This window comes from Centruroides vittatus, unplaced genomic scaffold, assembly GCF_030686945.1.
Source record: "Centruroides vittatus isolate TY-2023 unplaced genomic scaffold, ASM3068694v2 contig_717, whole genome shotgun sequence".
NCBI classification, from domain to species: Eukaryota; Metazoa; Arthropoda; class Arachnida; order Scorpiones; family Buthidae; genus Centruroides; species Centruroides vittatus.
Window position 1 is genome coordinate 3,603,707 of NW_027122456.1, and position 24,598 is coordinate 3,628,304.

At 30.5% G+C, this 24,598-nt stretch overlaps 2 protein-coding genes across 2 annotated transcripts; both read left to right on the forward strand.

The window, feature by feature from the left end:
- Window positions 1-7,995: 7,995 nt before the first annotated feature.
- On the forward strand, window positions 7,996-10,137 carry LOC136980608 (uncharacterized). The gene is made up of 3 exons (XM_067276748.1): window positions 7,996-8,150; window positions 9,034-9,287; window positions 9,366-10,137. The coding sequence occupies exons 1-3, from the start codon at window positions 8,049-8,051 to the stop codon at window positions 10,018-10,020; spliced, it is 1,011 nt and encodes a 336-aa protein (XP_067132849.1). The 5' UTR covers window positions 7,996-8,048; the 3' UTR covers window positions 10,021-10,137.
- Window positions 10,138-15,400: 5,263 nt separating this feature from the next.
- On the forward strand, window positions 15,401-24,225 carry LOC136980610 (protein ZNRD2-like). Its single transcript, XM_067276749.1, has 4 exons — window positions 15,401-15,506; window positions 18,395-18,582; window positions 20,592-20,679; window positions 23,760-24,225. The coding sequence occupies exons 2-4, from the start codon at window positions 18,418-18,420 to the stop codon at window positions 24,197-24,199; spliced, it is 693 nt and encodes a 230-aa protein (XP_067132850.1). The 5' UTR covers window positions 15,401-15,506; window positions 18,395-18,417; the 3' UTR covers window positions 24,200-24,225.
- Window positions 24,226-24,598: the final 373 nt, after the last annotated feature.

Sequence of the window (24,598 nt, forward strand, 5' to 3'; positions counted from 1 at the left end):
ATTAGCATTTACAGTTTTGGTTTTATTAGCATTTACAGGATAGAGATGATTTTATAAAACCTCTATCCTCAAAATTAAACTTTTTTACATTTTACAATAATTAATAATATAAAAAGTTTTTAAAATAAAATGCCATAACACCGGGAAAGTTAACTCGTTTCTGGATTGTTGTCCATCTCGCAATTAAAAAAGCAATAAGCTCAAAGCTAAAAACAATCCAAATTAAAGCAACCGAAATTATATTTCATCTGATCAATTATTTTTATATGACGCGTTTCATAGTATCTGGGATTGCGTTGCTCTCTCTTTCACTATAAAATCTTTTATCACAATTAAATCTCTTAAACCCTACGATATGGGAAAGTCTCGTTAATTCGAACTCGGATAGTTCGAAATTCCGTTAGTTCGTAACTGTACTTTTGTCTCGGCCGGGGAAATTTACACGTTAAGGAATTCGGTTAGTTCGAAATTCGAAGTGTTTTTCTGTCCGTACAGTTAACTTGTTCGTTTAGAGCAGCGTTTTTAAACTTTTCTATTATCTCACGGTACACTCGAACCTATAATTAAATTTCCGCAGAAAAATCATGTGATTTAAAGTTGTGTTTGTAAACATTTATCGCCATGTTACTTGCCACTTCACTTAATTCTTTTTGTCTATGTACTTTGCGAATTAATAAAACATTATTGTCGTTCCTCAAATTAAACAATAGTTACTTAAATTAATCATATTCATTTGCATAAGAAAAGCAATTAGGCTAACATTAAGTCTTAATTTGCATTTAAAAGTGTCACGATAACTGCCTTTAGAAACTTGCCCGATGTTCCGCTATTCCTAAGTTAAATTAATTTGAACTAAACGTGAACAATTGCACATACACTTTCGATTTAAAGAAAATTTCATTTTAAATGAAATAACCCGGTGTTTGGCGCACGTAATTTTGCTTGTGAATAAAAATTTTTACTACATTGTTTATACGTTTATTTTTTTTATAACAATGAAAAACTCGAATAATCAATTTAAAGAGGTTTTAATTTTGACATGTACACTTATTGTTCTTGGGCTTCTTTCGAAAATAAATTATTTAATCATCTTCAAAACTTAGCACCCCTACAATCCTCTCGAGGCACACCAGTTGAAAACCATTGGTTTAAGATCGAAGTGCCTCCATACTATAAGAGAACAAAAGACCAAGAACAGCTCTAATCTTTGTTTTTGCTTTTACAGTCGCTTTGCCCATGGGCTAACCTTTTTTTCACTTATGTAGTAAAATACGGCTGGTTTCGGGATTGCAAGATTGAGCTACGAGTAGCAGATTGAGATATTTGTAGGGCTCTAGGCTAGTATATTTATGCGAATTACTAATTTTTTGGCCAATTTAAAAAGGAATTTAGGCTACATTTAGAAGAATTATGCTTTAATTTTTATTGAGGCGGAGCGTTAGCGAAACCTCTTTTATGTGGCTTACAGAATTGGGTTCGTTCTCAAAATCTGTTCGATCGACTTTGATTAAATTTTGCTGTTTTCCATTAATTGCGACGAGGAATCTAAAAATGTAACGAAAGTCCATTTAAATGTAAAAAATCGGAGTCCCCGACTTCGTTTTCGCTATACAAAGGTGTTAAGTTGACAATGTCCGTGCTCTCTGATGCCTCGGTGCGTGCCTAACGGAATGCATTGCAAAAACACAAAATCAGCATTGCGTGCGCCCAGCGAATATAGGTACGAAAACAAACAAAACACAAGATTTGTTCTTTGATCGCCTTTCCGTGGTGGCATGTGCAAGGATCGCCTCTTCTGTGCTTGAAAAGTGCAGGGATTGTTTCTTTCTTTCCAGCTCTGCCTCAATTCTATCGCGATATGACAAGCCACGCGATGCCCTACTAAACCTTATCTGGTATCTGTGTCTATCTCACAGGGAACCTGCTACTTATCTTCACATTTAAATTATTATTATTTTATTATTTTTATTTAACGAAAATTGTCTTCTGTATGCGTAAACGTATTCCGTTTGCTTAATAAATTACGTCAATTACCTGGTATTTGGCATATTGTACAGAAATACGTAGGTAAATCTCGGATAATTCGAAGTAGAAATTATTTCGTCCTATCAATTTCCAACTAACGAAGATTTCCTGTATAAAGAAAATATCATGTCAATAAGACATTAATGTATTAATCTTTTACAATGGAATTAAACAAACTACAGTAGACTCCGGTATAACGCGCTCCCATAAAACGCGAATTCGTACAACGCGACGAAAAAATTGCGACTAGTTCTCATACAGCGCGATAAACAGTCCCGTATAACGCGTAAGATAAATTTAACATTTTTACATAGTTTCTAATTTTTTGTTTATAAAAGCGAATATATGCACTTACCTGTTGTTTATATATGAATAGTGAAGCTGATAGTTTAAAGAAGTAGCAGTTTATAAAAAAAATAATAATACATACTCATTTAAAGATATAAAAGGAAAATAATTTTATTCAACTTAAAATAAAATTATGCACTTCACTGTTTAACATTTATTCACTATCGGAAGTATCAAAAATAAGTTCCAACGATGCCGTTTTGTTAATATTGGTTGTACAGTACAGATTTATTGACAACCGTTACAATTTACAGACTCCTGAATTTGCATAAATTGATCTGTCTCGTATAACGCGATTTCCTACGACGTGGAACACACCCGCGTTATACGAGAGTCTACTGTATAGTAATAAAAAGTACAGAAAAAAATTAAATAGAAAAATGAATAAATCGATCCAATTTGTTTATAAAGTACCGGATATTCATTCATTTATTTAGTAAGGTACAGTACATTTGTACATATGCTTATGGCATTACCAAGTTAAAGCAGACACAATAGGTTTATAGGAGTTCCCGAGTTTGTAGATTATAAATAAAAGTAAATATGAGAGTAAACATACAAATTTAACTGGAATGATATAATTACTATAAACAAGAAAAAAAAAACACGACAATAAATTCTGCATGAAGATGCAGTGTCTTGCTGCAAACTTGAGCAGAGGCATAACTCAAGCCTCAAGAGATAGAATTAAAACATCTAATTGAATTTTTGAATATATCCTGGCCACATATTTTAGTAACATATTCCGACCAAAGAGGCTTGAGTTATGCCTCTGCTCAAGTTTGCAGCAAGACACTGCATCTTCATGCAGAATTTATTGTCGTGTTTTTTTTTTCTTGTTTATAGTAATTATATCATTCCAGTTAAATTTGTATGTTTACTCTCATATTTACTTTTATTTATAATCTACAAACTCGGGAACTCCTATAAACCTATTGTGTCTGCTTTAACTTGGTAATGCCATAAGCATATGTACAAATGTACTGTACCTTACTAAATAAATGAATGAATATCCGGTACTTTATAAACAAATTGGATCGATTTATTCATTTTTCTATTTAATTTTTTTCTGTACTTTTTATTACTATACAGTAGACTCTCGTATAACGCGGGTGTGTTCCACGTCGTAGGAAATCGCGTTATACGAGACAGATCAATTTATGCAAATTCAGGAGTCTGTAAATTGTAACGGTTGTCAATAAATCTGTACTGTACAACCAATATTAACAAAACGGCATCGTTGGAACTTATTTTTGATACTTCCGATAGTGAATAAATGTTAAACAGTGAAGTGCATAATTTTATTTTAAGTTGAATAAAATTATTTTCCTTTTATATCTTTAAATGAGTATGTATTATTATTTTTTTTATAAACTGCTACTTCTTTAAACTATCAGCTTCACTATTCATATATAAACAACAGGTAAGTGCATATATTCGCTTTTATAAACAAAAAATTAGAAACTATGTAAAAATGTTAAATTTATCTTACGCGTTATACGGGACTGTTTATCGCGCTGTATGAGAACTAGTCGCAATTTTTTCGTCGCGTTGTACGAATTCGCGTTTTATGGGAGCGCGTTATACCGGAGTCTACTGTAGTTTGTTTAATTCCATTGTAAAAGATTAATACATTAATGTCTTATTGACATGATATTTTCTTTATACAGGAAATCTTCGTTAGTTGGAAATTGATAGGACGAAATAATTTCTACTTCGAATTATCCGAGATTTACCTACGTATTTCTGTACAATATGCCAAATACCAGGTAATTGACGTAATTTATTAAGCAAACGGAATACGTTTACGCATACAGAAGACAATTTTCGTTAAATAAAAATAATAAAATAATAATAATTTAAATGTGAAGATAAGTAGCAGGTTCCCTGTGAGATAGACACAGATACCAGATAAGGTTTAGTAGGGCATCGCGTGGCTTGTCATATCGCGATAGAATTGAGGCAGAGCTGGAAAGAAAGAAACAATCCCTGCACTTTTCAAGCACAGAAGAGGCGATCCTTGCACATGCCACCACGGAAAGGCGATCAAAGAACAAATCTTGTGTTTTGTTTGTTTTCGTACCTATATTCGCTGGGCGCACGCAATGCTGATTTTGTGTTTTTGCAATGCATTCCGTTAGGCACGCACCGAGGCATCAGAGAGCACGGACATTGTCAACTTAACACCTTTGTATAGCGAAAACGAAGTCGGGGACTCCGATTTTTTACATTTAAATGGACTTTCGTTACATTTTTAGATTCCTCGTCGCAATTAATGGAAAACAGCAAAATTTAATCAAAGTCGATCGAACAGATTTTGAGAACGAACCCAATTCTGTAAGCCACATAAAAGAGGTTTCGCTAACGCTCCGCCTCAATAAAAATTAAAGCATAATTCTTCTAAATGTAGCCTAAATTCCTTTTTAAATTGGCCAAAAAATTAGTAATTCGCATAAATATACTAGCCTAGAGCCCTACAAATATCTCAATCTGCTACTCGTAGCTCAATCTTGCAATCCCGAAACCAGCCGTATTTTACTACATAAGTGAAAAAAAGGTTAGCCCATGGGCAAAGCGACTGTAAAAGCAAAAACAAAGATTAGAGCTGTTCTTGGTCTTTTGTTCTCTTATAGTATGGAGGCACTTCGATCTTAAACCAATGGTTTTCAACTGGTGTGCCTCGAGAGGATTGTAGGGGTGCTAAGTTTTGAAGATGATTAAATAATTTATTTTCGAAAGAAGCCCAAGAACAATAAGTGTACATGTCAAAATTAAAACCTCTTTAAATTGATTATTCGAGTTTTTCATTGTTATAAAAAAAATAAACGTATAAACAATGTAGTAAAAATTTTTATTCACAAGCAAAATTACGTGCGCCAAACACCGGGTTATTTCATTTAAAATGAAATTTTCTTTAAATCGAAAGTGTATGTGCAATTGTTCACGTTTAGTTCAAATTAATTTAACTTAGGAATAGCGGAACATCGGGCAAGTTTCTAAAGGCAGTTATCGTGACACTTTTAAATGCAAATTAAGACTTAATGTTAGCCTAATTGCTTTTCTTATGCAAATGAATATGATTAATTTAAGTAACTATTGTTTAATTTGAGGAACGACAATAATGTTTTATTAATTCGCAAAGTACATAGACAAAAAGAATTAAGTGAAGTGGCAAGTAACATGGCGATAAATGTTTACAAACACAACTTTAAATCACATGATTTTTCTGCGGAAATTTAATTATAGGTTCGAGTGTACCGTGAGATAATAGAAAAGTTTAAAAACGCTGCTCTAAACGAACAAGTTAACTGTACGGACAGAAAAACACTTCGAATTTCGAACTAACCGAATTCCTTAACGTGTAAATTTCCCCGGCCGAGACAAAAGTACAGTTACGAACTAACGGAATTTCGAACTATCCGAGTTCGAATTAACGAGACTTTCCCATATCGTAGGGTTTAAGAGATTTAATTGTGATAAAAGATTTTATAGTGAAAGAGAGAGCAACGCAATCCCAGATACTATGAAACGCGTCATATAAAAATAATTGATCAGATGAAATATAATTTCGGTTGCTTTAATTTGGATTGTTTTTAGCTTTGAGCTTATTGCTTTTTTAATTGCGAGATGGACAACAATCCAGAAACGAGTTAACTTTCCCGGTGTTATGGCATTTTATTTTAAAAACTTTTTATATTATTAATTATTGTAAAATGTAAAAAAGTTTAATTTTGAGGATAGAGGTTTTATAAAATCATCTCTATCCTGTAAATGCTAATAAAACCAAAACTGTAAATGCTAATAACGAGTAAAATCGTCATTAAGTCCGACCCCACTCGAGATAAGACACATGCCCTATCTATCTGTCCCTAGAAAAGCGTGATTAAATATTTCTTAGATATTCTAATTTCTTTTATTTTCAAAAACTTTCACACGTTTTGCTATGCAAAATAAGAGCCCGTATTTTCAAAATTACCTTTGACCTTGCAAGAGAGATTTAGTCTCTCTATCGTACGCCTGTACTTTGATATAACGAATATTTTGGTAATCTACACGTGTTAATCTCGAAAGAGCTGGAATTCTTTGACAATTCCATTTAAAAAATTATAGGATTTAAACATTAAAATTTGGATTTATTCTATAGTAGTAAAGCGAAGGGGGCTTCATTAATTAATGAACGTAGAGCGGAAACAATATACAGGCGTTGACCTATTAAAAGGAGATTTTTATGCATTTTTTAAAATTTACAATCGGTGTACGAAACTCTAAATATAAACTTTTATCTTTTTACTATAGTCTATGGGATACTTATATAAATTTGTAACAAATTATAGTTCACTACAAAATAAACTATTCTGAAATTCATTACACAGAACAATTGTTTTGTTCTTGCATGTTTAAAATTTTTACTTCAGCCGCACGTTTATCACATATTTAAAACTATTAAATTAAAAAAATACAGTAAAATTATATTCGTCAAGATTTAACTTGTTTCATAAGTGTAGAAATGAATCATAACTTCCTTCATCTCTTGACCGTTTCAATGATAAGAATATATACAAAAACAGCATTTGATTTAATTATTATAACGTGTTTTTTTTATCTCGTGAATTATTTATCGTTTCATAATTTACGCTTACTTTTGATGGATGATTTTATCGAAATGCTTTAAAACAATATGTACGGGAATGGAACATAAAGTCAATTATCATTAAAATCAGACGATAATTACGTCCGTCAATTAATAACAGCATTTTGATCAATTACTGTCTCCAAATTGCCGATAATAGACACTCGTACGAGATAATTAGAGAAAATTTCATAATAAAGAATACAATTTTTGTTTAATTGCAGTCAAATGCAATATAAATTAAGTATAAATAAGAAAACACTCAATTTGACTGACAAAAGCCGTTACAACAAAAGATACCTCACACGAAAATATTATCATCGACGGTTTTTAAAACAAGTTTTTATCAGGTTTGGCTATCAGTTAACTGACTAAACAAAGCATAAACGAAAAACTTTTAACGTCCGGTTTTTCCTTTCTTTTTTTTTTTTATCTTTTATAATCCGTTATAAAACATCTGTCTCTCGACAACCGGTAGGAGTTATATCATTTTCACACCATAAACATTATTAATTAAAAGCATCCTACTACAAAATATACTTTGACATTTTTATACAATACTCTCATTATTGAGAAAAGTTTTAATTCATTAATTATTAAGAACATGTTTCAATTTGAACGTTAAGAAGTTTCCTAAATAAAAAAAAAGATTATATATGTAGCCTGTGCGGATTTATATTCGTTAAAGTTATTTACAGACTGATGTTAAATTTCTATACACTTTCGCTAATCGCATCTTACTTGTAAAAATAGAAAATGAAAAAATGATATTGTGTTTATAGTACTTAAATTTACAAATAATGTCTACAACGGACTCATTTAAATTTTCTAACAATATTTTTAACGACCAATTTGAATTTGCGGAAGTGTTATCCTTCGTCCGGCGAAGGTCATCTTCGATTAAAAAAACGAGAATAACCTACTTGTATGCGATTGGTTGTTAGTCGAGTACTCGCAACCCTATCAAACCATTAAGTAGTTTCTGGCGCCTTAAATAAAGTAGAATTGAATATTTTCTGTTTATTCTGGGACTGTCGTAGCGATAATGCGGATGGAAAACGAGATGGAGGAAAATGGCACCATTGTTCGCTTCTCGAAAAAGTTCGTTATTCCTCCCACACCTTCTACAGAAAACGACACACAACAGGTAAATTATTTTTGTATTAATGTAAATAGAACTGTTTGAGTATTTCTCCCATTACGATATAATTTACTACAGTTTATCTCCTTCGAAACCGAATTTAGTTTTATAATTGATTCATTGATCGTTGATTCATCGCGTTGAATTTATACTTCTATGGACGTAGAAAATATCATTTACAGACAAATAATTGTTTGTTAAACGAAGAAAATACCATTTAAGGAATTTTATAAGTTATTTTTAGATAAATTTACTAAATTTTGAAATTTAACGGAAAAAATTATCTTAACTAAATTTTGCGGGTCGGAAATTGCATAATTAATGCTCTTTATTTTAGTTCGTTATTATATAATCATTGTCTAAACTTCGTGCAAAACTTAGATATTAAGTAATTGTCGCCACTAGGAAGATTTTTTTCGAGAAGTTAAGCAATTAAACCTAATTGAATTTATTTAATAGAGCATTAATTAAAAGAAATTGCTTAATAAGTCTAAAGACGATATAAGAGATTCATAGAATTTAGTTGTTTTCGAATTATTATCTATTACTATTTTAGATTCATGAATACTTCTTATCGTTCAAAATAATAACTGTTAATAAACAAAAGAATGAATGGGATAAAGATCGAATGAATTAAACGTTTCAATTAGGTCGGGTCTTTTATGCTTCACCGCATTTTGCACTTCTCACAGATTCTATTGCGGGTTATATTTCAACGAATTTCGAAATCTAAATAGATTGATAAATTCAATTATCTGTTTGTTTAAGTTTACTTAAATATTTCTTAGATCATTTGTGGTTATCTCTTAAGTTGCAATATTTAGACGCAATATTAAACTCGAACTATTTATAAATCTTTATTTTTTTTAATTTAATCTACTTTTTATAGACGGAGATGTTATTAAGGATTCAAATCAAGACACGAAAGGAATCAAAACCAAACAACGATAAAAAAGCTGTCCAGAATGGAGAAATTTCTTCCACTAATTTACCTGTAACATCAGTTGAGAAAGAATCTAAACTTGAAACAGCGGAAAAGTTAACCGAAGTTTCGGATCGCGATTTAAAATTGGCAAATGGAAAAAATGTCGACATTTTCCAGATTCCGGATATCAGCGTTGATGCCGCCGAGAATTTATTCAGGTTGTAAATTTGCTGCATGTTGTTTTCATATAAAACTCAAATTAAACTATTTTTAACTTTCAATTCTAATTAATTTAGCTACATGGACACTCGAGAACTCCGTATTCAGTCGGTACCAGTCGCTCTAAATATGCTGAAAGCTGCGGAAAAGCTAATTATGCAGGACGTGGTCAGAAGATGTCTGTCGTTCCTTCTACAGAATATAAACGAAAGCAACGTGTTGTGCGTATATCGCCAATTAAAATTTTCCAACGGATCCCATAATACAGACAATTTTAAAAACGAACTCATTAATAAATGCTTGAATATCATCGATATTCATGCCGAAAACATCATCAAAGGAAAAGACTTTATCAATTTAGAAGTTGAAGTAATAAAAGACATCATTTGCAGATCAACTCTACAGATTCCTTCCAGAGCCGTTATAATTGAAGCGTTAAAGACTTGGGCTAATCGAGATTGTAAATGTTGCTTATTGTTAAATCATTGTTCTTTGTTAGGTGAAAATGCCAGATGTTTTCATAGCATAGTCGTTCGTGATGCGATAGAAACTGTAAATAATAATAATAATAATTGTTTCGCTCAGACTGATCGGAATTCTCGAGCAATTACTAGTCGTGGAAATTTCGGAAGGGTCTCACCAGGTACTAATCCTGTTAAAAAACTTAATAAGTCAAAGTTAAAAAGAAATTTCGGTGATATTTTCTGGAATATTATTAAAATATTCGATTAACTTGTTAATGTTTTATACTCTGTAACGTTTAACTGTATTAACATTCTTAATATGCTGTGTATTTTGTAAAATACAATATTATATGTGTTCTGTAAATATTTGATTTATTTTTATTTTGTGGAATAAAAGTTTTTAGACTTATATTTGAATTATTATAATAAGTAACTTTTATTAACACGTGCACGACGGTTGTATTGCGGATGGTCCGATAATTTGTTATCGTAAATGTTTTTAAAAACAATGTTTTGAAGTTCGAACAAATAAATTTTAACTGTTCGTGTCAACGGGGAGTGTTAAGACCTTGTAATTCTTCGTTGGATCTGCCCATAAGCTAATATATTTAACTGTTGTCTGAAAATTTAAACAATAGAAATGCGATTAAAAAATTAATTTATTTAGATTCAAAACTGGACCAAAAACATTAATATAAGTCCCAAAATTTTTTCCGTAAACAATAATTGATAAAGATCTAAGAGAACGTATTGCAATGATAGTAATATGCAGATTCAATCCCCATACTACTACTACTATCATCAACCTCTGGAACATGAAATCGCTATACTAGAAACTATCCTGTACATTAAAATAAATTCAAAAATGTCTAACTATACCAAATTAATGGTAAAGTTTCATATCTAATATGTTTATAGAGGATGTACCATCATTATATATGCAATATATATAATAAAACACTATATAGGCCTACACTTTAAAATACAGTAGCTGCAATTACAGCGACAATTTATCCTAACATACAGTAAATATAAATATTTAATATCATTGAGGATAAGATTTGCCTTCAGCTTTATTAGATTCATTAAGAGCCGTGTCGATGACGAATCCGAGATTTGATATGATCCTACAAATTCTGGATGTGCGTTACATCGATGAATGTGGGGACCACGATAGACGCCGAAATTCATAAAATACTTGATACTGATTTTTCATTAATCACATTCTTACATATTGTAACACTGTTCTCTTGAATAAACCTTTCTGTCAGGCCCGATTAACGAAGCAATAAATTTGTATCCTCTGAGGGAATATTAGAAAGCAATAGAGGCTCGGCAGAACCTCCACAGACTTGGCTGACTCCACAATACTTGGAAACTAAAAACTTATATTTTTAATATTTTAAAAAGTGCATATATAATTATCAAATAAAGTTTTTTTTTATTATCTAATTTACAGTAAAAATACTATTGAAAAATTACTGTTTTCGTTTTTCTTAGAGTGATGAGAACTACAGAAATATTTTTGCAAAGGCCTCAAAATTGTAGTTATGCTATTGTCCTAAAATGGAAGCAAAACTAATTTTCAGTTTATAAATAAACAAACCGGCATCAACTAGCACAATTTTGATAAGATATAGCTGTAAATTAACTGTTCTGCGATAAGAGAACGCTAGTCTTGACTGTACAGTCCATTTTAGGAGAGAATAAATTGAACGAATTAAATTAACAGTTTAATTTTTAAGTGTTAAATTAGAAATGTTAAAAGGCATTCATTCGGTCGTTACTTTACGAAAACAAATGCAGAATAAACTTTTTAATTATCATTTGTATTTATTTATTTTTTGTGATATTTCTATTACTGTATCATATTATTGTAAAACTCTGTTATCTTTTTTTTTGTTTGTTTGTTTTTCTATTGTTTCTATTTTTATTTATATTAATATACTTACAAAAAAAAATAGCAATATTATGTAATGATGCGTCAGGTAAACTGTGTAGGAAGATTGATACAAATATCATAATATTTATTTTTAAGACTAAATCATTTATTCAATATCGTGAGAAGATAGACAGATGACAAAGACTGTAAAGGTACCAAACTGTTTCTCTGGAAATCCACAGTGGAGTCCACATTATCTCGGAAAGTTTAATGGATGACTGATGCAGAAATGATTCTGATATCGTTGGATTCAGTCTCGCCGTCTGGTCGCATAAACCCAACCGAATCCGTGATAAGTACGAAAAAATTCCCTATGACACAGCGTAAAGATTAAAAAAAAAGGAAATGAAAAAAAATGACTCAACAAAATATAACAGATGCTGTAAATATTCTCTCAATACTTTTTATTTCAAATTTGTGCACAGCTGTAAAGCGACATTTACCGTATTTTACGGACTATAAGACGCACCTGAATTTTGGAGGCAATTTTTCGAAGAAAAAAGTGCGTCTTATAGTCCGTAAAATACGGTATTCAAAGCCATGCACACCGAAAGGGTCTTTGAAGCCTAACAGAGGGAAAGATGACGATCGGACAAATTTTGACCTCCCTCAATTATTTTTTATTTTTATTTTGCATTTCTGGACGAGCTAAAAATGTAAAGAAAAAAAAAAACTTATAAAAATTCTATTGGCGTGTGTCTATGTGTTAGTGTCTCTGCATTTATTTTGCATTATATCTCAAGATATCAGGGACTAAAAGTTTTGAAATTTTGAAGAAATACTTCTATACATAGGGCTTAATGCTAATACATTTTAGAGATTATAAATCAAGTGAGAAGGGAGATAAAGATAGATATCTCGAGTGAAATCAGGTTTATGCTGATTCCAGTCTAGCGATAGGCCGGGGCCTTAACCGCTCGACCATCATGCCGTCAACGCATACTATTTTGACGATTATTAATTCCCTTTTTTTATGAAACTAGTCTTTCATTACTGTCAATAATATGTGTCAGTAACCAAGAGCGTCGCCAGGGGGGGGGGCAGAGGGGCAGTTGCCCTCCGCTAGAAATTCGAAAAAGTTATTTAAATGCTAAGTTTTAATTAAAATAATCTTCTTAGGCTTCTTGTAAGTTAAAGAAAATGTTTTATTTGAAATATTTCTTTTTCGGTACATAGTAAATGATTAAAACTTTATGAATCGTTTCTATTTTACCTACATACAATTCATATCCTCTATCAATTTACATCATCTTGCCCCCCCTTACCCATTGGCTGGCGTCGTCCTTGTCAGTAACTATAGTATACTATATCATTAACATCCATACTAATCTTAACATACATTCATATTGACTAATAACAAAAAAGTTACACTGATAATAAAATCATAAATTGTTCGTTCAATAAAAAATTTAAGATTGACAAAATTGATTTTGGTTGTGATCTCCCATTGCGTACAGGTACTCCTCACTTTACGACCTATCTGCCTAACGACCACTCGCACTTACGACCAATCGAGTTTCGGCCTGAAATTCGGGGAATCCCCTTTCTCAGCTTGAGTGTCAGTCAGTGGCGGATGGTGACATGCGCACTAAGCGTACTATAATTAATCTTATAGTACTATAATAGGCTAATAGCGTACTATAATAGTCTTTTTATGAATAAATTTGAAGTTTGTTGCATAATTTGTATAATTTTACAACGATCCTATATTCCCGGCGCAAGCTCCTCGCTTATCGACGAATTCGCTTAACGACGTAGTCTCGTCGGAACGGAACTCGGTCGTAAAGTGAGGAGTACCTGTATTTAATATTATATTTACTTTGTAAAAATATATATATATTCATCGGACGAAAATGAAAACGAAAATATTGTATAAGATAAAAGGAGTCGAAATCCCGAATAGATACGGATGAATCATCACAAGATGTCGTAAGATCTACCATTCCGATTTTAAGAAATTTACTTGATTTTAATTGGTTTTCTGTGTATTTTTAAGGAACTCTTTTTAGAAGGGGCAGCTACGTAGCCTACAAAGAAAGGTCTGGCTGTCTGATTCTTGGTTCTGGAACACTAAAGGAAAATGAAAATGGTGATCGTCTAATTTTTGGAACGACTGTCTTTTAATTGTTTAAAAAAAAAAAAAAATATTTATTCATCGGACGAAAATGAAAACGAAAATTATATTTACTCTTAAATACTCTATACAATGCGATCGTAAAGTTGCTCCGTAGTGTGCCATGCCCATGTTGCTTGGCCGAGTGGTGACGTTATGCGTGCGTTCGTAGTAGCGGTCGCTCTGCGTCTCCGCTACTACGGGAGTGTGCTGCTGTTTGTAGGCATTTAGGAACGACAGTGAAAGAAAAAAAGATGGCGGCGCCTGCACTATCGATAGTATCGTGATGGAGGAATCTATAATTCTAAAATATGAGCTTTTAAAGGCAAAAGAGGGATCCCAATTGTAAAATTTAACCATAAAATGGATTATTTGTTGAAAGAGCATTCAAAATAGTCACGAAAAAAATTAGAATTCCTGTTACTATTCGAAAAGACACTTACATCACCGTGTACACCAACTTGCGCCCTTTCACAACTTATAAATTTTCATACATAAAACCATATAATGGACCCTGAAACGAAACTATCTGAGCCATGGAGGACGCCATGTTTCTTTCCACCGTAAACTACTGCTACGAGCGGCCGTTTTTGCCGTTCGACGGCGCGCACTCCGACCGGAATTTAGGAACGCGTTCCACAGAAATTTTTAAACGGATGTCGCTCGCGCGGAGTCACGCGCAGGAATAAAAGAACGCACCCTATAACTTACTTTAACCCTTTCGACGGGCGATCTTCCTGTGACATCCCATACTATAATAAAAATTGATTTTTAAAACGTTTTTAACATCTATGGACAATTCTTCTAAAGCGTGTCTAAACGAATTATGCAAAATATGCACGCGACAATTAGTTCTACTTTGATTTTCGTAAATTTTACGAAAAGCGAAAGATTACGGACAAAAATGACTTAATTTTAGAACATAAAAGTTTTTTTTTGTTTACAAATGTAAAGTGGGACAATTAAGCTTTCATGTAGGACGTAGAACATCTGTCGCAATTGTAGAAGTATCAAGCGCTTCCAACGCTCTCGGGGATCCGGGAACAAATCCGGACGAATCAAAAATTACAGAAATTTTTCCGGGTTGGTCCATTTTGGATACGTCGGGCCCTGACCCATACCACCTAACCGCCGTCTACGGCCGGATGGCCGAGCGGTCAAGGTGGCAACCTACCGCTCTGGAGGGCCCGGGATAGAATACGGACGGATCGAAAAATCTCCAGGAATTTTTCGGGGGTGATCCGACCGGATATGTCGGGCCCCGTCCCTCACCACCCGGCCGCCCCATTGTGGGCCTGGCCGAACCCATAATGGGCTTGCAAAAAGAGGCGCTCTTAGTGCCCGAAAAACAGAAAGAGTAACAAAAAAAAAATAAAAAAAACTACTTTTTGAACTCTACTGAAAAACTTTATCATGTGATTCTTGAAATGGCACATTCTCTAGAATTTTAAGAAAATAGTATGCGATAATGGGTTAATTTCTACAAAATATTAATATTTAAGTTTTAAAAATTTAATTATTTACGAAAATAAACATATTTATATTATTTTTATTTAATTCTGTTTTAATAAAGCGCCATCTCGCGTTGGTTTTCTACGGGTACGAAGGAAAATATCAGAACCACGCGTTTGAAATGTGGTCTTCTGCTTTTAGAAATAAATTTATGTAGTATTCAGTCATTGATAATTTTGAATCTGTGGTAAGTAATAAATCGGAAAAAACGACAAGTTTATTTTAAGTATTGGTTAATATTTTTAAAGTGATTTTCTAAGTCTTCGCTCTCTTACATCAAGTTTTCCTTACGTAGTTTGCGTACTGTACATGTTGAGATATAAGTTATGAATTTGTTCAAAATGAATGAATTAAAGAAGTCCTATTACGTCTTGATCAGAACAAGAAAAATAATTAGAATCCTTTGATTCAATATTTTGGGTGCGTGCATGGCGTCTTTCTCAAATAAAATTTTGCATTGTACAACGTAGTTATTAACAAATAAAATTTTACTCAAAAAAGTTGAAATTTTCAAGAATGAATGATAAAGCACAAAAAAAGTTTAAGACATGAACATGAAACTTTCCTCGTGCCCAAGAAAATTTATAATAGGTTGATCATAATTTCGTGATTTTCTTCGACACCTGACGGAAGTTTTATGTTCCTCTCTTTGAATGATAAAACACAAAGAAGGTATCCCTTGCTTAATGCGGAGTTGATTAATGTATGAAATTAATTGCCGCAATCACTTTACGTGTGTGGCAGAAGTTTTAATTAATGTAGCTTTACCGGCTGTCTTTAACGTATGGGTAGGTGCCAGAAGTTTCTGGCCTATGTTATAGGTACAAAACCATGATGCCACTTTTTAATATAGTCTCCTTGCAGTTCAACACACATATTACATCTTGAAATAAGCATTTTAATATCCTTGATAAAAATAGTCTGCAGTTTTGTCTGCAAAATGCTCAAACTGCCTCCTGCAACTCTTCGTCACTTTTCAAAGGTATTTCTCGAGTTTTGGAAACAGATAATAATCACTAGAAGCCAGGTCCAGGCTGTAAGGTGGATGGTCAAGCTCCTCCAACCCACACACCTTTACGGCAGCCTTGGCAATGGCAGCTGTACACACCAGCACATTGTCTGGCAAGAGGCGAAGATAATGCAATTTAATGCAGCAAGTGTTATTAAAATGAATGTTTCCAAGCAACTTGTGCAAATTGGTGGAAAAAACTGTTTTGTTAGTCTACATACAGATGGTTTTCAATTGAAAATTTGTTACTGTCATTAGAATTCACTATTTTTGATAGCAAACTAAGTTGTCCATATCTGTTTTGATATATATGTATGAAAGTGAAAGATATAATAGGATTCAAGTACAAGCTGCTACAAAAAGTAGAGAACTCATTACCTCAATAATTGTAGTTAAATTTAGTATAAAATATTTAGGTATTTTGCAAAATATGATGTTATTGGTATAGATATTTATGTTATTTTGAATTCCTATATGTAGAAATATAACTAGTACTAATATAGTATATGAAAATATTGATTTCTCTTAATTTTAATGATAATTACTTTCAATAAAATTTTATGTTCATCTTGTCATTGAATATTATGTGTTATTAAACTTTCTCTAATTCCTCAACTTATGACAAATTGATAACTAAATCAGGGTGGTCCATGCTTAAATAGTGAAAAAAAAAATTTTCAAGAGGAAGTCATGCTACTCCCTTGTTTTATTACCCCTACCATTCCTATTATGTGTTCAAAATTTCAGCCCTCTATCTTATATACAAGGGGGTGCTCATTGACTTTGAAATATCTGAATTTTATGAAAAAATCCATAAAAAAGAATGTCAGGATATTAAGTAAAAAATGTAAACTACCATATTTTACAGACTATAAGAGACACTTTTTTCTTCGAAAAATTGCCTCCAAAATTCAGGTGCGTCTTATGTCTTATAGTTCGTAGCGTCTTATAGGTATTTTTTTTTTTTTTAAATTGTTTAAAAATTAAGGTGCGTCTTATAGTCTGTAAAATATGGTATGTATCAAAAGTAAGTTTTTTTTATTCAAATATAGTATTTAAACACACACAAAATGTTATAAATAAAGCAATACTTAAAATAGTATTAATTACAGTTCTAAGTATGGCCGTGTTTCTTTATGCAGCACTCCAGAAGTGCTTTACAGCGAACACACTGAAACTGATTTCTAATTGGTCAACACTGCTCGTGACGTCATTTCGCTACACTCTCGCTGCATAAAGAAACGCGGCCTATCAAAGTTTTTTACATTCATCTATAAAACCCTTTAACAGTTGTATTTAAAAGTAGATTCGATTAATTTAACACACGAAACTGACCTGTAACAAAAAATCAAGATCAAGCATTTTTCACAAAAATTTCAAAAACAGCACTCGATTGAGCGCCCTCTTCCACTAAAGCTAGCCAACTAAAAGTATACAATGTTATACATCAAAGCACTACCAAGAGATAAAGTGGAACAAATTTATATTGTAAAAATCCAGAAAGTTACAATACAATAAATCATCCTACAAAATATGTAATTTTTGAAAAAATTACATATTTTGTACATATTTTACAAAATATGTACAAATTTACGGAGTGGCCAAACTGAAAATCAAAAAAAAAATTTTATGGACCACCCTACTGTAAACTGATATTATCATGAAATCATAAGCAATATTATGATTTTCCTTCACTGAATGTTTTTTAGTTTTAAACAACTGCTTGTCTGTATTTGATACTTGAATCAATAAATTGTTTTGTTTAGTAACATATAATTTATATAATTCAAAACAAAAATGAAATCTTCGAGAAAAGTTGAGAGGAGATTTAAAACATTTGGAGAATTAACTTGAATTATGTATCAGTTAAATAAGAATCAAATTTTATACATTTGAGTAAAATAGCATGGAGGTAATTAGTCTAAACACTAACTAAATATAAATTATTTCTATATAAACAGTTTGTTTTAATTATAGTTAATTACAATTAATTAATTTAATTTCATAATTATTCTCATATAAAAAATAACAAAGTTTTTTATATTGAACTTTATACTTTATTTCAGAATTAAACATTGAAGAAATTAATATGGATGTTGTTGAAGATTTAGAAAGCCCCTGGGAACCACCTTCAGAATCAGAAATGAAAATTATTCAGGCAAGACGAGATAGACAAGATAAAATAAGTTCTATTACTGGAGAATATCTTCTGAAAGGATATAAAATGCTCAGTACTTTATGTGAGATATGTGGTGTAAGATCATTTTATATATATATTTATATGTTTATATAATTTACATATACAATTAAACTTTAATTTAGTGCTATCAATTTCACCTTTAAATTTGGCAATAAATTGTATATGCCATTAAACTGAAGTATCTCAAACAATAACTATTTATCTTAAATGTAGGCAAGTTGTTTATTTTATTGACTTCTTATAATTGTCTAACTTATTAAGCATCAAATTTACTTAAAGTGATTAAGAATTACATATTGATTGATGTTTCAAACACTACTACTACTAGTCCAGAATTCTTTCAAAAATAACATTCCTCTAAATGTAAATTGGAACACAAGTTCAAACTGGAAGATTGGAATATGATTTGTAACATTTCAATATATGTCATTTTCTTGTGAAAATATCATAAGATGTTAATATTCAAATACCTAAAGTTTGAGTTTGTTAGAAGCATCATGGATTAAATTTAATGAATTTTTGATTTGATATTGCCCAGCACCCATGTGCATAGAATGCTCTTTGGCCATTCTGAATGGCAGCATTTTTATCAAGGATGCAGTTATTTTTTTCTTTTCCCGTGTAATTTTGATATCTTTATGGCTTGGTCTCTGGATTGGATTGATGAAATAAGGAGGATCTACCAAGGATGTTATCCTGGGAGTCAAATTTCAGGATGTCTTTCTATGTAAACTGGATGCTATTTGGGTGTTAGACATATGATGACAATCCAGAAAACTCCACTTGGCCAACCTGTTGGTCAGGTATGAATTTCACTAAAACTACCAATATTCTGTGGTTTTATCCATTCAGTAACAGTTAGTATGTTTGGTCTATGAGAAACTTTTTCTTTTTTTGCTTTTTATATGTAAATATGCATACCTGCTTGATGCTCAGAGTTGGGTTTTTAATATTCAATATATGTTGCCTACTATTTGTACTTTTTTACTGTTTCCTATGATTTGTCTGTCATTAATAATTTGTATATACCAGATTGTTTTATTGGTGTAGTGGTGTTTTCATTTTGTTTAAATTTAAAGTTAATACTAAAACAGTTTTCTTTAAAATGAAAATCAATTAAAAATAAAGAGAGAGAATTTGGAAATGAATTGCATCTGACATTCTGAATAATATTGGCAAAAGGAGTTAGCATTCTGTTTTAAACAATGTTTGAAACTTGAGTACAATAATTTATTTATTATGTGCTAGATTTTGATCTTTCTAAGCAGTATGATTGATATGAATTATTTAAACTCGACTATTTTGAATAAGAAAACTAAAAATATTGAAAAAATTACATATTTTGTAGGATGATTTATTGTATTGTAACTTTCTGGATTTTTACAATATAAATTTGTTCCACTTTATCTCTTGGTAGTGCTTTGATGTTTTATTAATCCATATTGATGAAAATCTGCTGATGAATATTTATGTTATTTATTTAAAGTATACATTTAAACCCATTTAAAGTGTAAGTTTAAATATAATGCAGGAGAATCATAATTATGTATTAGATCTGTGTCTAAAGATTTCAGAGCAAATTTATTTTATCACATATATACTTAAATGAAATTGTTTATTTACAGTGTTTTTGGAATATCAATTAGTTTGCTATGTAGGATAAATTAACAAAGTTCTCTTATTTTTTTTATTTAATATTAATGTTGATTGCATTTAGGATAAAGCTAAAATTATTTACAATATATTTTACTTGAACTTTTAGAGATAAAAAGATTAAAAGATTAATTTGAAAATGAGAATAATATTGGTCACTAAATACAATGCATATAATTATATTTATAAATTTGTAAGTAAAATAACTTTTAATGTATTTTCTTTCTTATTTGCAAATATAATTTAAAAATCAAATTATTTCTTTTCTTTGAAGACAGTTTTCACAAATAATTGTTAAATAAGAATTTTGTTTTTAATTTTTTTTTAATTTAAAATGCTCTGAAATTTAAATATTACAAAAATTAAAATTTTAAAAGCTTTAATAATAAATGTATATATATTTAATTTAGACAATTTTATTGCAAAATAAACAAGGTGCAAATTATTGTGTGGCTTGTTCTGAAGTAGATACAGAAGAGCATACAAAAGATGATCCAGGTAATCTGTTCAATTTTTATTTGAATATATTAAATTTTTTATTTTAATGCAAAGAAAAGGCTTGTAAAGAATAGGATGATTTAATGTATGGTAATTTTCATTACGGATATTTTTACAAATGTAAAACACTAATTGAAATAATAACTTTTTTCTAGAGTTGTTTTATGGGATAAAAATATTTTTGAATCCATGGAAATTTAATATGATGAAAAGCTGTTAAACTGACTACAATATTTATTTATTTTTTTAGATTCACAATTCTTTCAAATTCAGAAATATAAATTAATTTTTTTTATATAAAAATAAATTTATATTTTTGTAATTTCTCTAGAATTTTTTTTCCAGTATTGCAATGTCAGAAATCAAACTTGTGTTTTACATGTTGAGTTAAGATATTAAACGGTTTCTGTGATTAATTTGTTCACACATATTCTATAAGAAGCATTTTTAATCTTTATTTGATAAACAGGATGACTCAGTATACTAGATCCCAAATCCTTGCCAGATTTCTAGAGTTTAGCTCATATAATAATTTTTGACAGTATATCCTTGATCACTAATTATGTCATCCATGTTTCTAAAACATTATGGACATATGTATGATACTTGAATATTTCTTACGTTTAATGTAGCTATGACTTCTAAAGAGAATGAGCTAGAAGTCATACAAAGTAGAGGAACCATAAATTGCTGTGACTACGATATAATTGAACATGTGCTAAACAGAATGCTATATAAGGGTTTATTCATTGAACTAAACTAGTGGTTGTCAGAATTTTTAGTGTCCTCATAATTCTGTCAGATTAAGACGTGGTGGGCTATCAGATGTTGGAAAATTTAGTGGTCAACTTGTATTACATAAAAATTATTCACGTAACTGCTGAAATTATTGAATTAGTGTTCAGGTATAGTTATACCTGAACACTAATTCAATAATTACACCAAACTACACTAAAATCCAACCTACACCAACTACACCAAACTCCTAATTATCTTGCTAATTAGTAAACAGGTGTGAATGGAAAAGCAGAAAACCTGGATAATCCAAAATAGCCGTGTAGATTATAAAAAACTATTCAGAAATTTTAAATGAACTGCATTATATATGTACTGTACAGCTCAACTCTGTTACAATGCAATGCAAGTTTGAGTTCAAAGTTTCATAAGCTGAAATTTATATTTAGTCAATAAACATAAAATGTAGATTTCTTTCACAAGTACAGTCAAACCTGTTTTTATGCAGGGGATAGGGACCGCATTAAAAAAAACGCATTAAAAAAAATCTCACGAAACTTCACGAATGGCTGTAAATAATAGTTTTCGCGACACAATTAGAAAATATTTTTTTTATGCGGTCAACAGGGACCGCATAAAAAAAGTCTCACATAAAAAATAACTCAAAACCGTACGAAATAGAATTTATTGACAACAGATGTCAGCACTTGACTGCATCGTCTGGTCTATCGTCTGTTTTACATATTTTTGTCCAGGTGGTGTTTTGTTGACTTAAAAAGTAAATTATTTCATTTTTCGCATATTCATGCAATAATATTACTATAATAAGTGCATTTATGCTATAATAAGTTTATTTAGCTATAATAAGTCAACGTAAGACATGACGAATCGCACGAGACTAGTCGCCAACTATACCGCACAAATTAAAAATTCGCATTAAAAAAATCGCACAAATAAAAATCGCACATAAAAAGAGCGCATAAAAACAGGTTTGACTGTACTCCCCTTATGAACAGGTTAGGTTCCCAAGGTTTTGTCATAAGTCAAAATGTTTGCAAGTCAAAAACTAACCTGGAAAGTACATTTGTACACATAATAACCACTTATTGTTAGTGTTTTATCCTTCAATGTATGCAATAGAATACATTATGCTTGTTTACCTGCTTGCTGCTGTTTAGTAGCTGTTGTTTCAAACATAGTTTTTTTTCATCTAATGTACTTACTTTTAAAATGTCCAGTTTAGTTTCCACAGTAATAGAGCAATACTTGCATCTACCTCCACTGCTAGGTTTACTATTATGTTTTGGATGGATTTTTAAAGCATTAACTGTGAAAGTTTATAAAAATTGTTAACAGTAGTGGAAAATGCCATTATTCCTATGTTAATAACTTCAAACCATCTCATAAGCAGCAGTGGAACCTCAGAATTTGCACAAACACTGCTTGACATCTGTTGCTCATAATGCCATCTGTGAGCAAATGGATATTTCTTTCTGGACAATCTTTGTAGTTTTGGAATTTCTATTGGCAACGTTTCAATGAAATTTTATGTTGCATTTTACTTAACTAAACTCATTTATAATTTAATTAGAATTTTAAAAAACTATTGTTAAAACAATTATTAAGTTTAAATTTTAAGATCAAAAATATTCTAATTTTTGGTTTGTTTATATTTTCAGATAAAAGTATTATTATTGCTTTAAGAAATTGTAGTTTTATACTTTGTCCATATTTCTTTTATGTCCTCTAATGAATGTAATAATGTATATGGGATTTACAGAATCGTATAACAAATTAATCTGGTTAAATTTGCTTTGTAATTAAAATAGTAATATCAAAGCTCTTTTTAGTTTTCTTGTAGAAACTATTAAATTGCATAAGACAAATAAATTAATATTTTAACACTAACAATTGGCACATTCAAAGTTCAGTATTGTTTGGATAATATTTAATTACATAACTATATAAAAAAAATTATATTCAACAAAATATCATATTTAATTAAATAAAATTTTGTTTTATGAAAATAAATTTTTTCACAAAGAGTTACTGGTCTTACAATTTCTTGCTCTGTTTAACATTCTCTATACTTCATATCAGCATTATTGATATATTTGATTATAACTGGAATTCTTACAGTTGGATTTAATTCTGTTATTCCTTTTAGATTTAAGAAAAATCAATAGAAACTTTGTCTTTTAACGTTTTCAATGTGTTTTAGAAATATTTATGAATTTTTCATTGAACAGTAATTATACCAGACTATCTAATGAGAATTCTTTTGTGTGTGTGTGTGTGTAAATCTAAGAATTTATACAACATAATACATGTATATTTTTCTTTAGCATTAAGCAACGAAGCTGCACGGAAAAAAGCTGAAGAAGTACATTATTCTTTAATAATTAATGACGATCCAGTTCCAAGTACTTCGAGTGAGTCGTCGTATTTAAATATGTCCACTAGATCTGTTAAAGCTAAACATTCTCCATTGTTAACTACTTCAAAATCATCTCATGTTATATCAAGTTTACTAGGAGACAAATTACCAGAACTGAGTGACAATAGTTTGCAAGTTTGTTTTGCTGACTCATTGATGGTAGTTAGAGAAAAAATGAAGTGGGCAACTGAACAATTAAAGACTTGCCAAAATATTAATAGGAGTATACAGCTTTGTACATTACTAAAGGGATGTGCTGAAGTTATGTTGTCTCTAAAGCAAGCTGAAAAATGTGTTATTACAAATCATACAATTAATCAAAATTCTATAAATAAAGAGAGTCTTTGATTTACAAATTATATAAGAAAATTTACTACCTTAAAAAGTAAATTGTTATATCTTTATATAAAATGTGTTTATTTTAAGATAATTTGAATCTTTAAAGTGGTTATATTAGTCCGTAATATTGTTAATTTGGTTATTAATCAATACATATATATGCATATGTATTATCATTTTTATTGAAACTATCTACTATTTTATTAATAAAAGTTATAACTTTGGAATTAAATCAATTTGTAATTAGCAAATAACAGTTTATATGTATTATTTTTTTATTTTGTTAAGAATTTTATTATGATACACAGTTTTATTTCTTTTAAAATAAATATATTGCAACATAATGTAAATTAAGAATTTGTGATAAATATTGTATTTAATAAACTTATTCCAAATCAAAGAAACTTG